Raw genomic sequence first — 17,055 nt, 5'->3', positions numbered from 1 at the left:
CGCTAGGCCGCGGAACCACGTCTGAACTTTTGCGACAGCTTCAAGCTCGACGCGCATCACCACCGCGCATATACCCACACCCACCGCCGCCATGGATGACCTATACGACGAGTGAGTGCGCCCATTCTCTCCAACTATGTTACGCGACTGACTTTTGACAGGTTCGGAAATTTTATCGGCGAGGCCGAGTCCGACGACGATGTCCAGAGCACCGGCCAGGCAGCCGACGCCTACGTCCTCGATGACGAGGAAGAAGCGGAGACGAACGACCAGCAGCTGATGGAGGTGGACGAAGGGCCATCCAATGCCGTGATCCTCCACGAAGACAAGCAGTACTACCCTTCCGCGTCCGACGTATACGGCCCAGATGTCGAAGTTTTGGTGCACGAGGAAGATACGCAGTCACTGGCACAGCCCATTATTGCGCCAGTAGTGCAGAAGAAGTTCACGATTCAAGAGACAGATTTGCCCCCGGTGCATCACTCGAGGGAGCTCTTGACGGATTTGATGAACTTCCCCGACCAGATACGGAATATCGCCATAGCTGGACACTTGCATCACGGAAAGACTGCCTTTATGGATATGTTGGTCATGGAGACACACGACATCCAAGATCGTCTGGACTACAAGAGGGGCAAGAAGCGGGAGGAGCAGCTGCGATACACCGACGTACACGTGCTCGAACGCGAACGAGGCCTCTCCATCAAGGCTGCGCCCATGAGCCTTGTCCTCCAGAACACCAAGTTGAAGTCGCATCTCTTCAACATCCTCGATACCCCCGGACACGTAAACTTCGCCGATGAAGTCGCCGCCTCGTTGCGCCTGGTCGACGGAGTGGTATTGGTGGTGGATGTGGTTGAAGGCGTGCAAGTGAATACGGAGCAAATCATAAAGCACGCAGTGCTGGAGGATCTTCCCCTAACACTTGTGGTCAATAAGATGGACCGCTTGATTCTGGAGCTGAAGCTGCCGCCCAGCGACGCATACTTCAAGATCAAGCACGTAATCGAGGAGGTAAACACTATCATCGAGAACACCATCCCCGGCCGCGGCGAGAGTAGACGAGTAAGCCCTGAGAAAGGCAATGTCGCTTTCGCTTGCTCCAGCATGCGATGGTGCTTCACCATTCAGTCCTTCGCGAAGATGTACTCCGACTTTTACCCCGGTCCATCAAAACTCCCAGGTTTCGGCGTTCCGATAGAGGGTCTGGATATCGATAAATTCGCCATGCGTCTTTGGGGCGACATTTTCTACAACCCTGGAAGCCGCAAGTTCAGTCGCAAGCGGCAAGAGGAGGGCTCACAACGGTCTTTCGTACACTGGATCTTGGAGCCTGTCTACAAGATCTACTCGCACACACTGAGCCAGAGCCCAGATGACCTCAAGGACACGCTCGACACTTTGGGCATCCGACTGAAGCCATCAGAATACAAGACCGACGCAAAGGAGCTGATGCGCCTTGTATGCCAGCAGTACTTCGGGCCATCTCTCGGTTTCGTAGACATGATCACCCAACACGTTCCTTCGCCAGAAGCAGGTGCGCAACGGCTGCTGCAAAGACACTACACCGGACCTCTGGATACGAAGACCGCCGAAGCCATGCAGAAGTGCGACCAGAACGGACCCCTAGTCATACACGTTACGAAGTTGTTCAATGCAACAGATGCCAAGTCGTTCACAGCACTGGGCCGAGTGATGAGCGGTACTGCAACTTCACCGCAGTCGGTGCGTGTTCTTGGTGAAGGCTACACGATCGAGGATGAGGAAGACATGGTCGTTGCGACAATAACAGACACATGGATAGCGCAGTCACGATACAATATCCCCGTCAGCGGTGTTCCGGCAGGTAACTGGGTGCTGCTCGGCGGTGTCGACAATTCGATAGTCAAGACAGCGACTATTGTGGCTACCAAACTCCCCGAAGATGAAGACGCCTACATTTTCCGGCCCATCCGCCACTTCTTTGAATCCGTATTCAAGGTCGCAGTCGAACCGATAAACCCCTCCGAACTACCGAAGATGCTTGACGGTCTGCGCAAGATCAACAAGTCATACCCGCTCATCACAACCAAGGTCGAGGAGTCAGGAGAGCACGTTGTTCTCGGCACGGGCGAATTATACATGGACTGTGTTCTGCACGATCTGCGACGGTTATACGCCGATATGGAGATCAAGGTGTCGGATCCCGTAACAAGATTCTGCGAGACGGTCGTTGAGATGTCCGCCATCAAGTGCTACGCGCTTACACCGAACAAGAAGAACAAGCTCACGATGATTGCTGAGCCGCTCGACCCAGGTATCGCGGAAGACATCGAAGCTGGCAAGGTCAACATCAAGGATCCCGTCAGAGTCGTTGGAAAGTTCTTCGAAGAGAACTACGGATACGACTTGCTTGCGTCGCGCAACATCTGGGCTTTCGGACCTGATGACATGGGCCCCAATATCCTACAAAACGACACACTTCCCTCAGAAGTCGACGGCAAGACTCTGCGAACGGTGCGCGATACGCTTCGACAAGGTTTCAGCTGGGCTACCCGAGAAGGCCCGCTCTGCGAAGAGCCCATTCGCAACACAAAGTTCCGAATCACCGATGTCGAACTTGCGCCAGAAGCTATCTTCCGCGGAGGTGGTCAGATCATTCCTACCAGTCGACGAGCATGCTACTCAAGTTTCCTGATGGCGAGTCCCAGGCTGATGGAGCCGGTGTACTCGTGCAGCATGGTCGGCCCTGCAGACACTAAGAGCAGCTTGTACACAGTCCTTGCGCGAAGAAGAGGACACGTCTTGCAGGACGGACCCATCGCGGGTACTCCGCTCTACAACGTGCGTGGTCTTATTCCGGTCATCGATTCTTTCGGTTTCGAGACCGATCTCAGGGTACGTACACCTCCTACAATCATCCCCATTACCTAGCGCATATACTAACTTCCCATAGATCCACACACAAGGCCAAGTCTCCCTCTCCCTCGTCTTCGACCGCTGGTCCATCGTCCCCGGCGACCCTCTCGACAAAGACATCACAACCCGACCGCTCGAACCCGCAACCGCACAACAACTCGCACGCGATTTCGTGCTCAAGACGAGGAGAAGGAAGGGTCTCGCGGAGGACGTCACAATTAGCAAGTTCCTTGAACCAGAGCTATTCCGTTCTCTTAAGGAGAGCGGGGTGCTTGACGGGTAGATGGATTGTACAGCATACTTTGGAGTCAAATGGGAACGGCGCAAATTGGAAGCTACAAAAGCATATAGGGAACTCATGTTGGAGATGCGCCCATGAAGGTGGTTGGAGAATCGAAATGAAATATACCCGTCGCATGTCAGTACATCATTACCTGCCTCCTCTTCTCTCACATGCAAACGTCAGTGCTGCACGTGACCTCCTCGAAAGCCAATACGGTTACATAAATCTCTTTGCTCATCCACCCTCTTTCTCCATACAATACCTTCTCTAAATCAAAATACCCTCGGCGCAGCTCCATGTGTGACTGTCTTCTGTTTCACCAAATCGCAATGGAAGAAGACGATGTGGACTTCCTGTCCAGTCTTTTTCCTACCAAAATTGTTACCTAGCCTGCCCATGTGGGCTTCCAGACCGGCCTTTTCCAAAAATCAAAATCATCGCTGCAACGACACATGTCTCTGCCCGGGTCTTGTTTCCCTTCAAAATCGTCATTTATCTGGCTCATGTGGACTCCCTGACCGGTCTTTTCCAGCAAGATCAAATCATGAAGGACACACGATCTGGTGCTTTGCATCTTTTGGTTCTAGCTAAACCAAAAATGTCTACAGCGCATGTCTGGATTCAGCTCTACACTTCATTAAAAAAAAAGCAAGCAACGCTCGTTATGTTTGGGCTCCTACGGGTCTCTTCGAACCAGAACACGACTGAGGGGCAGCTTCTCAGATGACGAAACTTCACTTGATTTGTGCGATGCTGGCCTACCAAAATCGACATTGATACTTTTCATGTCCTCTCCGGTCCACCAAAAAAGATAACAAGGCTTACTATGTTCTCCCCGGTCTATCAAAACTACAACACTGCTTGCCATGTTCTTCTCGGTCTCTGAGAGCTTTACGATTGTCAAAAACGTACGACCAAGTAACGCATACAAGCGACTCAAAAGTCGAAATCTCTGATTTCATGGTGCAGCCAGGAGGACTTCACAACATCATCACTTTTCAGTTCCTTTTCGAAACTCACATCGAACACCTCCTCGCGCCATAGTCTTACGTCGCAGAAAACATGAAAGTTCACCGTCTGCTTCTTCTCTGGGTCTAAAATGCGGATTCTTACATCTTTCTGGAAGTGCTCACAATACTCTACTCGCGTCACGACTACTCTCGAACAGACTGAGTTCTTCATCACCACCATTTTCTGCGAACGTGGTTTTCGTTAGCTTGTCGCGCCACACATTGCAGAGCAGCCGCGCAAAACTCCAACTGAAGATCAAACATGACATTTGCTTGGACGCATGCGCAAACTCAGTCTATACGAAAATGTAAATTTCGATACTGGCGCATGCTCGCACTTCATTGAAGGGGAAAACCAAACACCCTGGGGCCTACGTTGATGTTGGGTTACCTACTTTGCATGTTTTTATCTCAATGTAGGCTGCAGACCTCTTCAGCCTTTTCCTTGTATGAGGTACTCGAATGATTCGGCATGGAGCGAGGATGGAAAGTTGGTCTCTATGAATGAACACAATTCTTGTCCATTGGGGTTTAGCAATATACAAGCTTTCTATGCATCGCTGAAGCACCGCAATACCAGTGTTGACGAATGGCTACACGAATGGACACGCTTTACTAGTCTCATGGGAATCATTGTCTAATAATTTCGACATTTCATTGCTTTCTGTAAACTGATTGTAGAGAGCTACGTTGATCTATAAACTGGTGCGCAATAAACACCATGACTATGCGCTGTCCTCTCTCAAAGTGCACCTAGGTCCTTGCATCGTATTCAACAAACTCAGGCTTCACCACTTTCTGATCTGTCACCTGCTCTATATCCTCTATGACTAAGTCAAACGGGATCATGTAAGAAACGCGCGTATGCTCGTTGAAGGTATAGAGTAGACCAAGAATCGTTGCTTTCCTATTATTGCGTTCGTTCAGTAGTACGCAACTGCCAGAGTCGCCGGCCCTCATGAACTCTTCTCCTTTGCGGTCATGCATGACGCCGAAAGCCAGCATGATACCGTCTGTCATTCCAAATTGCTGCTCCATGTCTACCGGTACAATAGAAGTAGAGTCATGTCGTAGTATCAAGAATGAGCCAATCTGGTTGATGTGTCCGTACGTCCAGCAACATACCGCTGTTGATGACACTCTTTGGATCGTGTGTCGCAACGACGTGGTGATTGGTCAGGGCGCAATTTGTCTCATTGCCCGCCGCATCCTTGAGTACGATGACAGCGCCCACTGTTCCGCTGTTGTCCGGCTGCTCTACGCCAATACTGGCTCCCATCTCTACGATGGCGTCGTAGTCCTGCATTGTAGAATACATGGAAGGGCGTACATACGGGTTCTCTGCTTCTTCCTCGTCTCCAGATGTCTGCATGGCCAGGTGTGGTGCGTAAAGGAGGTTGACCTCCATTGTCTGGGGGAGTTGTTGACGTATATGAGGTAGGATTTTGTCCCACCATATGGCTGAGTCGGCATCTTGTGCGGTGATGAGGAGAGTAGGGGCGCGTATGGGAAGCAATTCTCCGATTTCACGGAGGACGATGTCGGCGGTGAGCCACTGTTGTTCCTGGATATCTTCAAGGAGAGCTGGCCGATAGCACTCCCATGCTGCGACAAGCTTTGCCGCGCAATCTGTGAGCGGCGCTGATGGTACTCCGTCTGCTGTTTTGATGTCTGTAATTTCAACCGTAATGTCCTCGCGATTGGCCTTGTCGAAGAGTAATCTGAGATCACTCACCGCGACCTTCCAGGCCGAGTATTGTCCATCCACAGAAACTTCCGAGGTGACTAGTAGCGTGAGAGGCGTCAGGGATGGGGTCTGGCCGGGTCGGACGCGCTTTACGAGGTCGTAGCCAAGAACCCGGACCTGGGCGTCGTGAAGAATGCGGGCTACGCTTTGTCGAAATACGCCGTCGCTCCACTCTGGTATCCATTGGGCTCTTATATTATCGAAGGGAGGTACGGTTAACTCAGGCGTGATGAATCAGTTCAGCTGCTGGAAACCAACAAGGCGCACCGACACGGTAGGTCCATCTAATGTCCATGTTTGGTGTCTCGCGTACGACAAGTGGAGGTGGAGTTCGGCAGTCGGTTTGGCTTTGAGCTTGTGGATTCTTGGTTGTAGATAGCGTGAAACAATGGAAATCCAGCGAACTCGTTCTTGGTGAGTGCCTAGGGCGGAGGCAAAGGTCCATCAAGGTAGGCCTTTTGTACTTGGACATTGTGTGCTGTAGTGGGGCAGACGCTTGTAGAACCGTGGTACAGCTACAGGATGGACGCTGGGAATTGGTGGAGGCTATGCTGACGTACGGGGCGAATCAGGCCAGAAATGACTGTTGAATTGTGCTGCGTGGTTCGTGCGGCAAGAGCGTGCCATGGATCGGATGAGGGAAAGTGGAACGCCGGACTGTGCGTCATATCTCAAAGTGGTAGCGATGAATCTGAACAAGTTGATGCGCGACTTCCGTTAAGGGTCTTGATGATGGAACGGGATATGTGTGGAGCCTCTGTTGAGTGTCGAAGTGATGAATTGAATCATGTGGAGATACCTGACTACCTAGTATAGACTAGCACTAGCCCAGGAGCACCTACCCATCATGTGATCGCTCCTTACAACCTTGGAACAGCCTCGACAATGCGCAAGCGTCTACATGGACGACAAAACCGGCAAAGATCGGGATGAGATCTGGGTGTCGAATCAAGTCTGGCGGGACCTGAACACGCCAGCTGATCGGAACATCTGTGATTATGTTGCACTCATGGCGACCCCTCCCACCGTACACGACCGGGTAGCGTTGGAAGAGCAAGAGCAGATTACGGAAGGAGAGACTATCACTGCCAAGTTGAACATCACAAAGACTCACTTGCGGCTGATTCATGTTCCCGTATCACGCTAGAGACTACGCCCTATTGGTGCGCCGCATCGCGGTAACTTTGACGTTGCTGGTCCTTCGAGATGGCGTGAGGCTTATCGACCTCTCAGGCAACTCCCATTTATTGATACAAACATGAGCAGATTCTAACATTCCCCGGGCTCGGAGACATCGCCCATATTCGCACTAAGGCTGTGTACGAAGCCCAGTTTATTTACCTCTCTATACTTGATGGTGGGAGAGGCTTCGCGAGTTATGAGTGACCGTGACCTCGGAATACTGATGCGAGATACCGCTCGTAGCCCTCCCAGAGGTGGCTCGCGTCATGGAGACGGCTAGATTTCGAGAACCTGTGGAGGCCAAAAGATACTAACTCATGAAGAACTCAAACTTCTGGAACCGCTTTGAGGTATACAAAGTTTTCCACAAAGGACTTTTCGGTCACAAAACATAGCTCTGGAAACTACAAGAATTTTTTGAACGAGAGCCTGAAAGGCAGCCCGCCCTTGAAGTCATACATGAGCTATCATAAGTATCTGGATGTAGCCCGCTTGAATCAATGTAGACGCCTGGACGAGCTGCGCACAAAGGGTTCTTGGTTCCACTGAGCTACCGTTTATCCATTTCCACTCACCCAAGCCATAGATGTGTCGCGAGGAAGTTTTCGTGTTTCCTGAGATCGCCATAACTATCTCAATCTCCATCCATGAGCTTAGAAACCTTCAGATACCTGCGGAGGTAGGGATACCAAGTCAGTATATGTCTCACATGTATTTCGTACAGCCAGAACTTACCTCGGGTCTTGGTATGTCCACCCATCTAAGCTGAAGCTGAAGCTCGAGCTCCAGTCATCTTGACGATTATGTTGTACGTGAGCTCTCCCTCGCTGTGAGCGGGGAGGCCCATGCCACCTTCACCGAACAACTCGGAGTCTTGGATGCACTCGATCATACGCCAGATCTCGTTGAGGTTGGTGACTTGAGTATGGATGTTGAATGACGTGACGCGGGTGCCGATAGGTACCCCGTTGGCAATGCCGTTGACGCTGCCGAAGTACTGAACGAAGGGTATACCGTCAAACGAACGATCGTGAGGCTTGAGGCCGTAGTAGAGTCGGAGGAGGTTGTCCAGGCGTGCTGGTGTGAGGCGCCATGGGTTTGGGAGGTTGTCCGGATCACCGCCGGCGGCAAGGAAGGGCGCGTCTAGATGATCAATCAGCTCCGAATTCATAACATTTGTTTCTTCAGTACTTACTGATGGCTGCAAACCTGTCTCTCTCGGCCACCAGTTCGCGAGTGTCTGCCTGGAGGCGGGCCACCTTGGCCTGGACCTCGGGGGACAGCTGACGGGGGACAGTAGTCACTTCTACAAGCCAGATCTCGGCGGAAGAGCTGGGGGATGCCATGATGATGTTGGACTGAATGGTCTTGGTGGCGCTTGTAGTATTTGGTGTATTGGTGTGTTGTGTTGTAGAAGAGTGTAGAATCAGAAGTTGAAATCTCGCTCTCACCTTCACTTTATATAAGTGGGCACCCAGGTATCTCCCACGTGCTGAGCCCTCTCACCTGTGGCGCGCGGGGTGAACTATCGCAAGGCTTGGTGTAAATCCTGCTCGAAATGTGCTCTCCCGAAAGACTGTTGCGATGATCTTGCTTCGGAGTAGCTAGAATGCGTGGCGACTACATACTATTGAACCCCAATAATTACACACTTCCTGAGTCCATATATCCTCCTGCCCTCAAATATTCTTCAGACAATTTCACACAAGTTTTGCCACTTCTAGTAGCACCAAAGGTGGCTTTTGGTACAAAATCGTGGTATCGAAAAGACATGTGACAAGATCTCATACGCGCCTATTTGCTATCGCCCTGACCCAGTCCGTTCGCTTAGTTTCCAGCCGCTACTCAATCACCCGTATCATAGTCATGGCATGAAGAAGTTTTCGTGTGTATCGAGGTTGTCATCTCCAACTCCATCAGGCTAATCGCCGAGTGTTTTGGAAACGTACTCTGTGTTCACAGATTGATCACGAAACATCTGCACCGCGATTCTCAGAACAGACCATGGACGTGTGCGGCTAACATTTTTAGAAAAAATAGGGAGGGAGATGAAGAATAGAAGAGAATAGAAGTGGAGTAGAGGTTGGAGCTATATATACGGCAGAGGCTTGCCCTCAGCGCAACTCTAAAGTATAGTGTTTGAAATACTAGGTGCTCTGCTGCGCGTCTTTGACGTTTCCAAAAGTGATGTATCTGGCATGAAACATTATGCTCGGATTTTGGAGAAGAAAGCCGTCATGTCTACTTCGACTGCAAGTTTTGGTAAAGGTGAATTTCCCCAGGTTTTTCTTGATACGAACGGGATGCAGCGAGCATCTTGGACAACAAGCTCAAAGATCCAGAGGCGCCCATGTTGTATGCGTTGGGGCTTTTGAAGAACAGTTCTCCAAACATGACTTCGTAAGCTTTTCGACTGTGGTAGTTCGCGGCAGGCAGACAGCGAAAGACATGACATTGAGCGCTATCTTTTTTTCGAAATAAGTCATGTCCCATACTCTCAAGCTTTTCATTTTGGTATAAAAGGTAGGATAATGGAAGAATGAAGGCAAGTGTGCCAGACGTGATATTTATACCCATCTGGACTAGCACAGAGCGACGCCATGGTGAAGTGGATGGTGATCTTTTATTCTCAGCGATGTACAGCGGAAGCCGACGCAACCGCCCGATCATGAATTCTGCACCTTTCCTTTTTGGTTCACATGGATATCATGAGGAGTAAAAGCATGGCCATATCGAGATTGGCTGTACTTTTTGAGAATGTGGGATCGCATATGCTGCAGCCCTCGTCGTTTTGGTGGAATGAAGAGACTGGGAGTAGAAGACTGTATTCGGTGTAACCTGATGGATCGAACGCATCATGAGATTTTCTTAAAGATGTTTTAAAACATACAGGTGCGTCGCAGTTGGTTTTCGAAAAGTCCCCGGCGAAGGGAAAGAGCGAGGAACAGACATCATGTCTTGGAGGCGGCGTTTTGGAGAATGTCATGATCATATCTCTCAGTTGTTTTGGTAAAACAGAAGGCTTTTCGTGTTCTTGCAAGAACAATGGAGAGAAGAGGCGACAGGGACTTAAATATCGTGAGCCAGGGTCACGACGGCGGACATGTCGAGGTTGAGAACGTTTTTGGATCGATCGAGGGGTCCGAAATCCACAGATCATGGCCAGATTCAACGGTCTTTTTGGAGATGTATGCACATGAAAGCTTTCCGGGTGCGTTTTGAACAGCGGAAAAGGACGTGGACATCGACTTGAATGAGTGAGTTTTCGAGGCCAGCCAACATAGGCTGGACAGGTTGATTTTTGGAAGAATGCAAAAGCAGTACATGGGAATAAGGTCCATAGGCAGGTGAGTGCTGTTTTATATAGACGTAGTGCCAAGAGGGGTCCGTTTGCGTGATCTCAGAAAGGCTTGAGGAATACGATAGGATGATAGTCCAGTCTATGAGCGGAGCATATGGGTTCGTATACTGTACCGATAATTGAGGTAGACTGCTGAGATAACAAAGTCAACATGTAGCGAGCAAATGTTTACTATCGAGAAGCAGTCAAAAGAACCACACACAATGAAAGGGGCGTAGAAATAGTATTTGGGTATCAATATACGCGACGATATGTGACCGAAGCCAATAACCGAGAAAACGCAGAAGAATGTGGCCGATGCCCAAGAAACAACGACCGTGACAAACCTAATAAACACCCGCAATTGCTTGCTCCATCACTTGTACTGATACTCGTTCTCGTCATCACTGTCATCCTGTCTTTCAAGCACGTCTTCAATCTCCTCGTTCAGCAGGAGACCCATATCATACGTCTTCTCCCTGATCTCATCCGCCTCTTCCCTGCCCACTGAACAGTCGTCCATGATGAGCAGAATCGCCGCCTCGGGCACCATGACAGCTTGTACAAAGGCCGCGATACCGGATGCTTGGACGACGCGATCCTTGCAGTTCTTCATCTCGACCTTGAGAGTATCCATGACGCTCTCTGTGATGACGCGACGGCCGTGAGGACCATAGTAACCTGGGTAAGCGGCCTTCTCGTCAAGCGCGTACGACTCCAGTTCCTCTTGTACATCTTCTGCCAGATCTGTTCGTCTTGAAGGTACGGCAGCCGCCTTTCCAGTCAATGCCAGCGGTTCGTAGCGATCTCTGTGTATACTGGACCGGTCATTGTTGAGTATTTGTAACAAAGTCGCCTTGCTCCTGCGTATTCGTCTGGGAAGTGCTTTCCAGTCAATATCCGGGTACCCTCTTTGTGTGTATTCCTTCTGTGCCGACTTCTTCTTGTGCGCATGGCAGAACGCAGACTTGTTCTTCACAGTCTTATCCTTGCCTTTCCAGAAGCTCCAGTATTCGTCCTGCTCGACTGGCTCTGAACATAGTGTGCATCGTGAGCCTTCTTCCTCTACGTCGGGAAGCTTCCCGATGTAGCTGCTAATGTCGTCGAGGGCTTCTTGTGGTGCGCTGGAATCTGGCTGTGAGGAAGGTGGTTCCTGGTTTTCCTTCCAGCTGTTGAGCTGACCAAGGAGTTGGGCGGTTCTGGCCGCCTTTTCTGCTTTCTTTAGTGACTTGGGGCTCAATGGAGTGATTCCTAGTTCCTTTTCCAGCTCTTCGTCTTCGAGTATCTTGGGTGTAGCGTCGCCGCCTTCGGGTCTTGTGTCTTTCGTCTTCTTCTTCGTCGGTCTACGCAGCCCATCAATATTCTTTTGTGGTCTGTCGCAGTCTTTTGGCAGCGGCAAGAGCTCTTCGTCGTCTAGACTAATGGAACTGGCATCGCTATCGTGACCAGCTTGCGATGCGCCAATCCGCGATTGATTCTTCGTTCCAAAGGTTTGCGCACCAGTCCTTGGGGCTGCTTTCCCAAACTTTTTCGCAGGTGGTGCTGCGTGTATGTTCCTGAAATTCGAACCATAGCCCTTGCTGCTCTTGCTACTCTTTTGGGAAGTGTGTTCCATACCCCAACTAATCGGGCCATCGTTGGCTGATCCTGCAGACGACGCAGGTGTGTTTTCTTTGGAATCGTCGAATATCGTCGTGGCTTTATGCGCTTGACCACTCTGATACGTCCCACTCATAGGCGCACGTATTATTCCAATCTTACTTCTGGCAGGCTTCTTCTGAGGTCTTCTCAGGGTTGTATTCTCGTTCGTCTTCGATGTAGGTATAGCGGGTTTCGCGGGTTGGACCGGTTGAGGTGGGGGAAGATGCGATTCATCGTCGGAGGACACGGGCTCGGCATTGATATCGATATCGTCCTGCTGATTTGTAGGTGGAGTGTCGTCTTTCGCCTGTCTCTTGGGCGTCGGCTCTTCGTGGTCGTCCTCGCTGGCATGCCGCTTTCCACCAATGTTTCTTAACAATTTCGGCGCCTGCTTCGTCAGGTACACCATTGCCGCGCATGAATGAAGGAAACCAAACGAAAGAAAAAGATACAATGCGTCTTCGAGGTAATGCGATGTCGGCGCGCGCGAATGTATAGTCTTCCCGAGACGGACTCGAGCTCATGCAGCAACGCGCCTTCCGGCGTTCCACCCACAACGCGAACACCGCGTTCGCGCTAGTCCGTCTTATCGATAACGCCCGAGCTCCGCCAAAAAAAGTTACCAGAACTTGCCAACGCGGTCGCAAACCCTCTCAAACAACACCGAAACCCCCAGCATATCCTCACGATGGCTCTAGACGAAGCGCTTCAGCAGCCCTTGAACTTCACCGGTCATCGGCACATGATCTCGCGCCTCCTTCTCGCAACCCTCACCGGCCGACCCGTTCGCATCTCGCAAATTCGCTCTTCCTCCACAACACCCGGTCTAACACGCCATGAGACGAACTTCATTCGGCTGCTCGATTCGGTGACGAACGGCTCGCAGGTTCAGTTCAGCATGACGGGTACGACATTAGTCTACAGACCGGGTCTCATCACCGGCAGTGCCGAGGGCCTAGGAGCCAGCGGCGGCGTAATCAGACACGAGATACCAGCCGAGTGCAGAAAGAGGGGTGTAAGCTGGTGGTTGATCCCACTCTGCGTTCTCGCACCCTTCAGCAAAGGAAACATGAACGTCGTCTTCCACGGCGAAGGCTGCGTGACAGCTTCCACAATCGCCGGCGACGTCTCCGCCGACACCGTACGCACCGCGATCCTCCCACTGTACAAAAACTTCGCTATCGAACGAAATATCGAGCTGCGCATTCTCAAGCGCTCTTCCGCGCCCGCAGGAGGCAAGGGCGCAGGTGGTGAGGTACAACTCGTTTTCAACCACCAAGTCCGCCTGCCCAAAACACTGCACCTGCTAAATCCCGGACGAGTCAAGAAGATAAGAGGTGTAGCCTACTGCGTCGAAGTCCCCAAGAGCAACAACGAGCGCATGACATTCACCGCGCGAGGCATCCTCAACAAATTCGTCCCAGACACGTACATCTTCTCCGACGCCAGCGCTGCGCCCTTAATACCCACAAACGCCAAAGGCCACTCCAGCGGCAAAGTAAAAGGCGCCGTGGGTTTCGGAATCAGTCTCGTTGCGGAAACCAGCACGGGATGTATATACTCCGCAGACGTATGCTCACCACCCGACGGTGGTGTGCCCGCAGACGAAATCGGCAAGCAATGCGCATACCAGCTGCTCGAGAAGATATCGCAGGGAGGGTGTGTGGAGAACGTTGCGGCGCCTACGGTGCTCATGCTCATGGCTATGGGTAGTGAGGATGTGGGCAGAGTGGCGCTGGGCAAGGATATACTGGGCAGCGAGGAGATTATACAACTCGCGCGGGACTCCAAGGTCTTCGGCGGCAGCGCATGGGGCTTCAGGGAGGCAGGAGGCGAGAGAGAGGAAATCGTCGTTAGTGTCGTAGGCAGGGGAGTAGGCAATGTTGGAAGGAAAGTTGCTTAGAGTTTCTTCAGTCTGGGAAAAAGTTATGCGCGCAAATATGATACCCCCAATTTCTCATGATCTATCTTGGTATGATAACACCATAGTTTTGTGCGTGTACTTCATGTGGGCGTCACTGAGACAGCCATGTTAATACGTGTCTAAGCAAAGAAGAGACGCCGCCCAATGATCTGATTCGCATAAAACCACTGTACAAAAAAGCTGATGCTAAAGCTGGAGACGTTCCTACTGCCTCTTACCCGCCGAGCTCGCTTCACTACCACTGTCCTCATCGCTCTCCTCATCCTGACCCTGAGCATACTTCTCGTTGAACCTATCCTGGTCCCGATACGGGCCCTCGCTACCCTCATCATCGCTCAGCAGGTCCTCATCAGACTCGCCAGCAAAAGCATCATACAGCTCTCCACCCCTCTTCGCGCGCTTCTTCCTGCCTGCAGCACCAGAAAGCAAACCCGCCTCATCTCCAGCCTCGTTGTCGTCCAGAACCTCAAACTCGTACGCGTCGCGCGAGTCCTTCATGCGCTTGCGCCTAGCAATGAAGAAATAGATGCCGAGACCAGCCATGAAAACAATAATCAGGGCGAGAGCGCCGTATATCCAGATTTGGGTGCGCTTCGACACGCCAAAGGTGGGGAAGGGGTTAGGTAGGAAGTTCTCAGATGGATCAGCAGACGCCGTGGCACTGGCACTCGCAGTCGCCGGAGTCGTCGTCTGCACACCACTGTTAGCTGGTGTCTGAGAGGGCTTCTGGTTCACGGGACGGTCGGGGTGGTCATCGGGGATGGATGTCATGGTAGGTGAGGTACCACTGGGTATGGTGATACTGGTGGTATGCGCCGGATGATCATCAATCTTGTCGTGATCGTCGTCGTCGTGCTCGTCGGGGATGGGGCGGAGTTTGGCTTTGGAGGCGTCGATGCATTCACCCCAGAGGCGGAGCTTCCAGTCGGTAAATGTGCCTGTCTTCATGTTGCCGGATTTGACGTCTTTGACTATGACGGTCCAGTTGCCAATGGCGTTCTCGCCCCAGTGGGCGACGGACATGAAGGTCCAGTCGATGTAGCCGTATGGCGCTTCGTCGTCGCGGCGTGCGGTGGAGAGGTGCGAAACCATGCCGCTTGGAGATCGGAGTTCAACACTGAGGTCGCCGCGGCGCTCGTGCTCTACGTTCATGGTGAGCGTGATATGCTCAACACGAGCAAAGTTGGCCTTCTTGAGCATGTCTTCCTTGACTTCAAAGACACTAGCAAGGCCCTGATTGCCTTCAGGAATCGCCTTCTTTACGTGCATCCAGGGCGAATAGAACCATGCTTGGGGCTTGACGAGCTCCCACTCCTTTGCCTTCTCTACAATGGCGTAGGCATCGAGCTTTCCGTATCCGAATTGATGGCTGAACATGCGATCGATTGAGGTCTTGGTCCAGTCGCTGGGTGTATCGAAGGGAACAGCGGTCATGACGGCGAGCCATTGCATGTCGCGCCATGTCAACTCAGGACGGGCCTGGAGCGCAAGAGCGAATACGCCTACACCAATGGGTCCGGCAGCCGATGTGCCTCCGTGCTGGCTGGTGCATTTATTTGCGCCAACGTCTGTTGTGTGGATGGCATCGCCGCCGCCGCTGCTGTATGTTACAACCAACTGTGCGGAGCAGGCTTCGGAGTAGTATGGGTGGCCGTTGTTTTGGTCGATGGCGCCGACAGTGATACTGTAGATGCTGTTGGTGTAACCGTCGAAGTTGCAGTTGTCGTCGCTCGCAGCACCATTGCCTGCCGCGAAAACGTAGATGGATCCCTTTCCGCCGCGGCCCTTCTGAACAGCAGTGACCATGGCCTTCTCGATGAGGATGCCTGGAGCTTGCATGGTCTTACCATCGTCAGGTGGACCCCACGAGCACGAGTAGATGTCGTTCTGCTGCATCTCGAAGTTTATCGCGAGTGCCTCGTCGAGATCTGTAATGTCGCCCGACAGGATGCGCACACCTGATATCTTCGCGTCGTAGGCAAGTCCGACACCGCAGGCGTCGTTCCTTCCGGCGGCGATTTCTCCCGCGCATCGTGTGCCGTGGCGGTCGTCGGAGAGCTTCGGGGTAGGTAGGTCTTCGTGGTCGTTGTAGTCGTGGGAGCCTGCAGCGAAGAAGTTGTCCTTGAGGTCGTTGCTGGTGTAGTCCAGGCCATCGTCCACAACGCATGCGGTAACACCTTCGCCGGTGATGTTCTGCAGCCACACACCGGTGACGTTGATGTCGTTGCCGGGCGTCTTGACATTAAAGATGTGCCATTGCTCTTCGAAGATGGGGTCCTTGATTTGCAGCTGGCTCGCTACTTCCCGCTGAGCTTTGATGGCATCCGTAACAGGGGGCCCCCGTTCTGGCAGTTCTGGGATGACGCTGCGCTTCCAGTGCCGCGCCTTGATCTTTTGCTTTTGGGTGAAGTGGACGCTGTCGAGAGGGTGGTACTCGGGGCCGACTTCCCGTTTCCGCCGCCGCCTCTTGAGTTCTTGTTGTGCGTCGTCTACAATGTCGTTCTCGTGCTTGGGGGCCTTGAAGACATGGTGGTCTTCGAGTGTGCCGAAGGGGCCCTCGTAGGTCAGGCCGAGGTGCGCGGCGAGGTCTGAGGGCGATGCGGAAGGGGAGATGTGGATGGCGTAGTAGTCGTGGCTCGAGTAGTTGCGGGGTGGGAGGTGCCTTCCCGCCGTAGCAAGTGTGGCTGCCGTCAGCAGGCTCCAAAAGTGAATGCGCATGGCGGAGGCGCCGAGAGGGTATTATGTGCAGCCGGCTGCGGTCATGTATCGTGTAGGTCGTAGGGTGAGCGTGGTAGCAGGCGGCCGTGCCGCGTGCGGAAAGAGTATCTAGGTATGCGTAGGTGGGTGGTGAGGATACCGTGGCGGCGAGTCGAGAGGGTCGTCGGTATTGAGCTTATTGAGGAGACTGATTACGACGACAGGGTATTAGATGGACCGAATGCCTATGCGCGCGCCGAGTGCAGTGCGCCGGGGGGAACAATACAGGCGTGGTGTGAAAGAGGAGGAAGAAAGCACCTGGGGCGTCACGTC

The 17,055-nt window shown here is 52.3% G+C and overlaps 6 protein-coding genes across 6 annotated transcripts; 2 read left to right on the top strand and 4 right to left on the bottom strand.

The window, feature by feature from the left end:
* Positions 1-91: 91 nt before the first annotated feature.
* Positions 92-3,181, top strand: J4E93_004214 (uncharacterized protein; the record flags this gene model as incomplete). Its single annotated transcript, XM_049342142.1, has 3 exons — positions 92-111; positions 162-2,877; positions 2,936-3,181. The coding sequence occupies 3 exons, from the start codon at positions 92-94 to the stop codon at positions 3,179-3,181; spliced, it is 2,982 nt and encodes a 993-aa protein (XP_049200294.1).
* Positions 3,182-4,944: 1,763 nt separating this feature from the next.
* J4E93_004213 (uncharacterized protein) lies at positions 4,945-6,233 on the bottom strand (the record flags this gene model as incomplete). The annotated part of the gene is given in 3 exon segments (XM_049342141.1): positions 4,945-5,283; positions 5,303-6,055; positions 6,210-6,233. 3 exon segments carry the CDS (start codon positions 6,231-6,233, stop codon positions 4,945-4,947), a joined length of 1,116 nt encoding a protein of 371 aa, XP_049200293.1.
* A 1,647-nt stretch (positions 6,234-7,880) lies between these two features.
* Positions 7,881-8,466, bottom strand: J4E93_004212 (uncharacterized protein; the record flags this gene model as incomplete). The annotated part of the gene is made up of 2 exons (XM_049342140.1): positions 7,881-8,263; positions 8,316-8,466. 2 exons carry the CDS (start codon positions 8,464-8,466, stop codon positions 7,881-7,883), a joined length of 534 nt encoding a protein of 177 aa, XP_049200292.1.
* A 2,370-nt stretch (positions 8,467-10,836) lies between these two features.
* Positions 10,837-12,510, bottom strand: J4E93_004211 (uncharacterized protein; the record flags this gene model as incomplete). Its single annotated transcript, XM_049342139.1, has 1 exon — positions 10,837-12,510. The coding sequence occupies one exon, from the start codon at positions 12,508-12,510 to the stop codon at positions 10,837-10,839; it is 1,674 nt and encodes a 557-aa protein (XP_049200291.1).
* A 279-nt stretch (positions 12,511-12,789) lies between these two features.
* On the top strand, positions 12,790-14,004 carry J4E93_004210 (uncharacterized protein; the record flags this gene model as incomplete). The annotated part of the gene is made up of 1 exon (XM_049342138.1): positions 12,790-14,004. One exon carries the CDS (start codon positions 12,790-12,792, stop codon positions 14,002-14,004), a length of 1,215 nt encoding a protein of 404 aa, XP_049200290.1.
* Positions 14,005-14,229: 225 nt separating this feature from the next.
* J4E93_004209 (uncharacterized protein) lies at positions 14,230-16,743 on the bottom strand (the record flags this gene model as incomplete). The annotated part of the gene is made up of 1 exon (XM_049342137.1): positions 14,230-16,743. One exon carries the CDS (start codon positions 16,741-16,743, stop codon positions 14,230-14,232), a length of 2,514 nt encoding a protein of 837 aa, XP_049200289.1.
* Between the last annotated feature and the right edge of the window lie 312 nt (positions 16,744-17,055).

The sequence above is a fragment of the Alternaria ventricosa genome, assembly GCF_023758065.1.
Source record: "Alternaria ventricosa strain BMP 2768 chromosome Unknown scaffold_6, whole genome shotgun sequence".
NCBI classification, from domain to species: domain Eukaryota; kingdom Fungi; phylum Ascomycota; class Dothideomycetes; order Pleosporales; family Pleosporaceae; genus Alternaria; species Alternaria ventricosa.
Note: the sequence above shows the minus strand (reverse complement) of the source record. Positions and strands in the feature narration are given on the sequence as shown.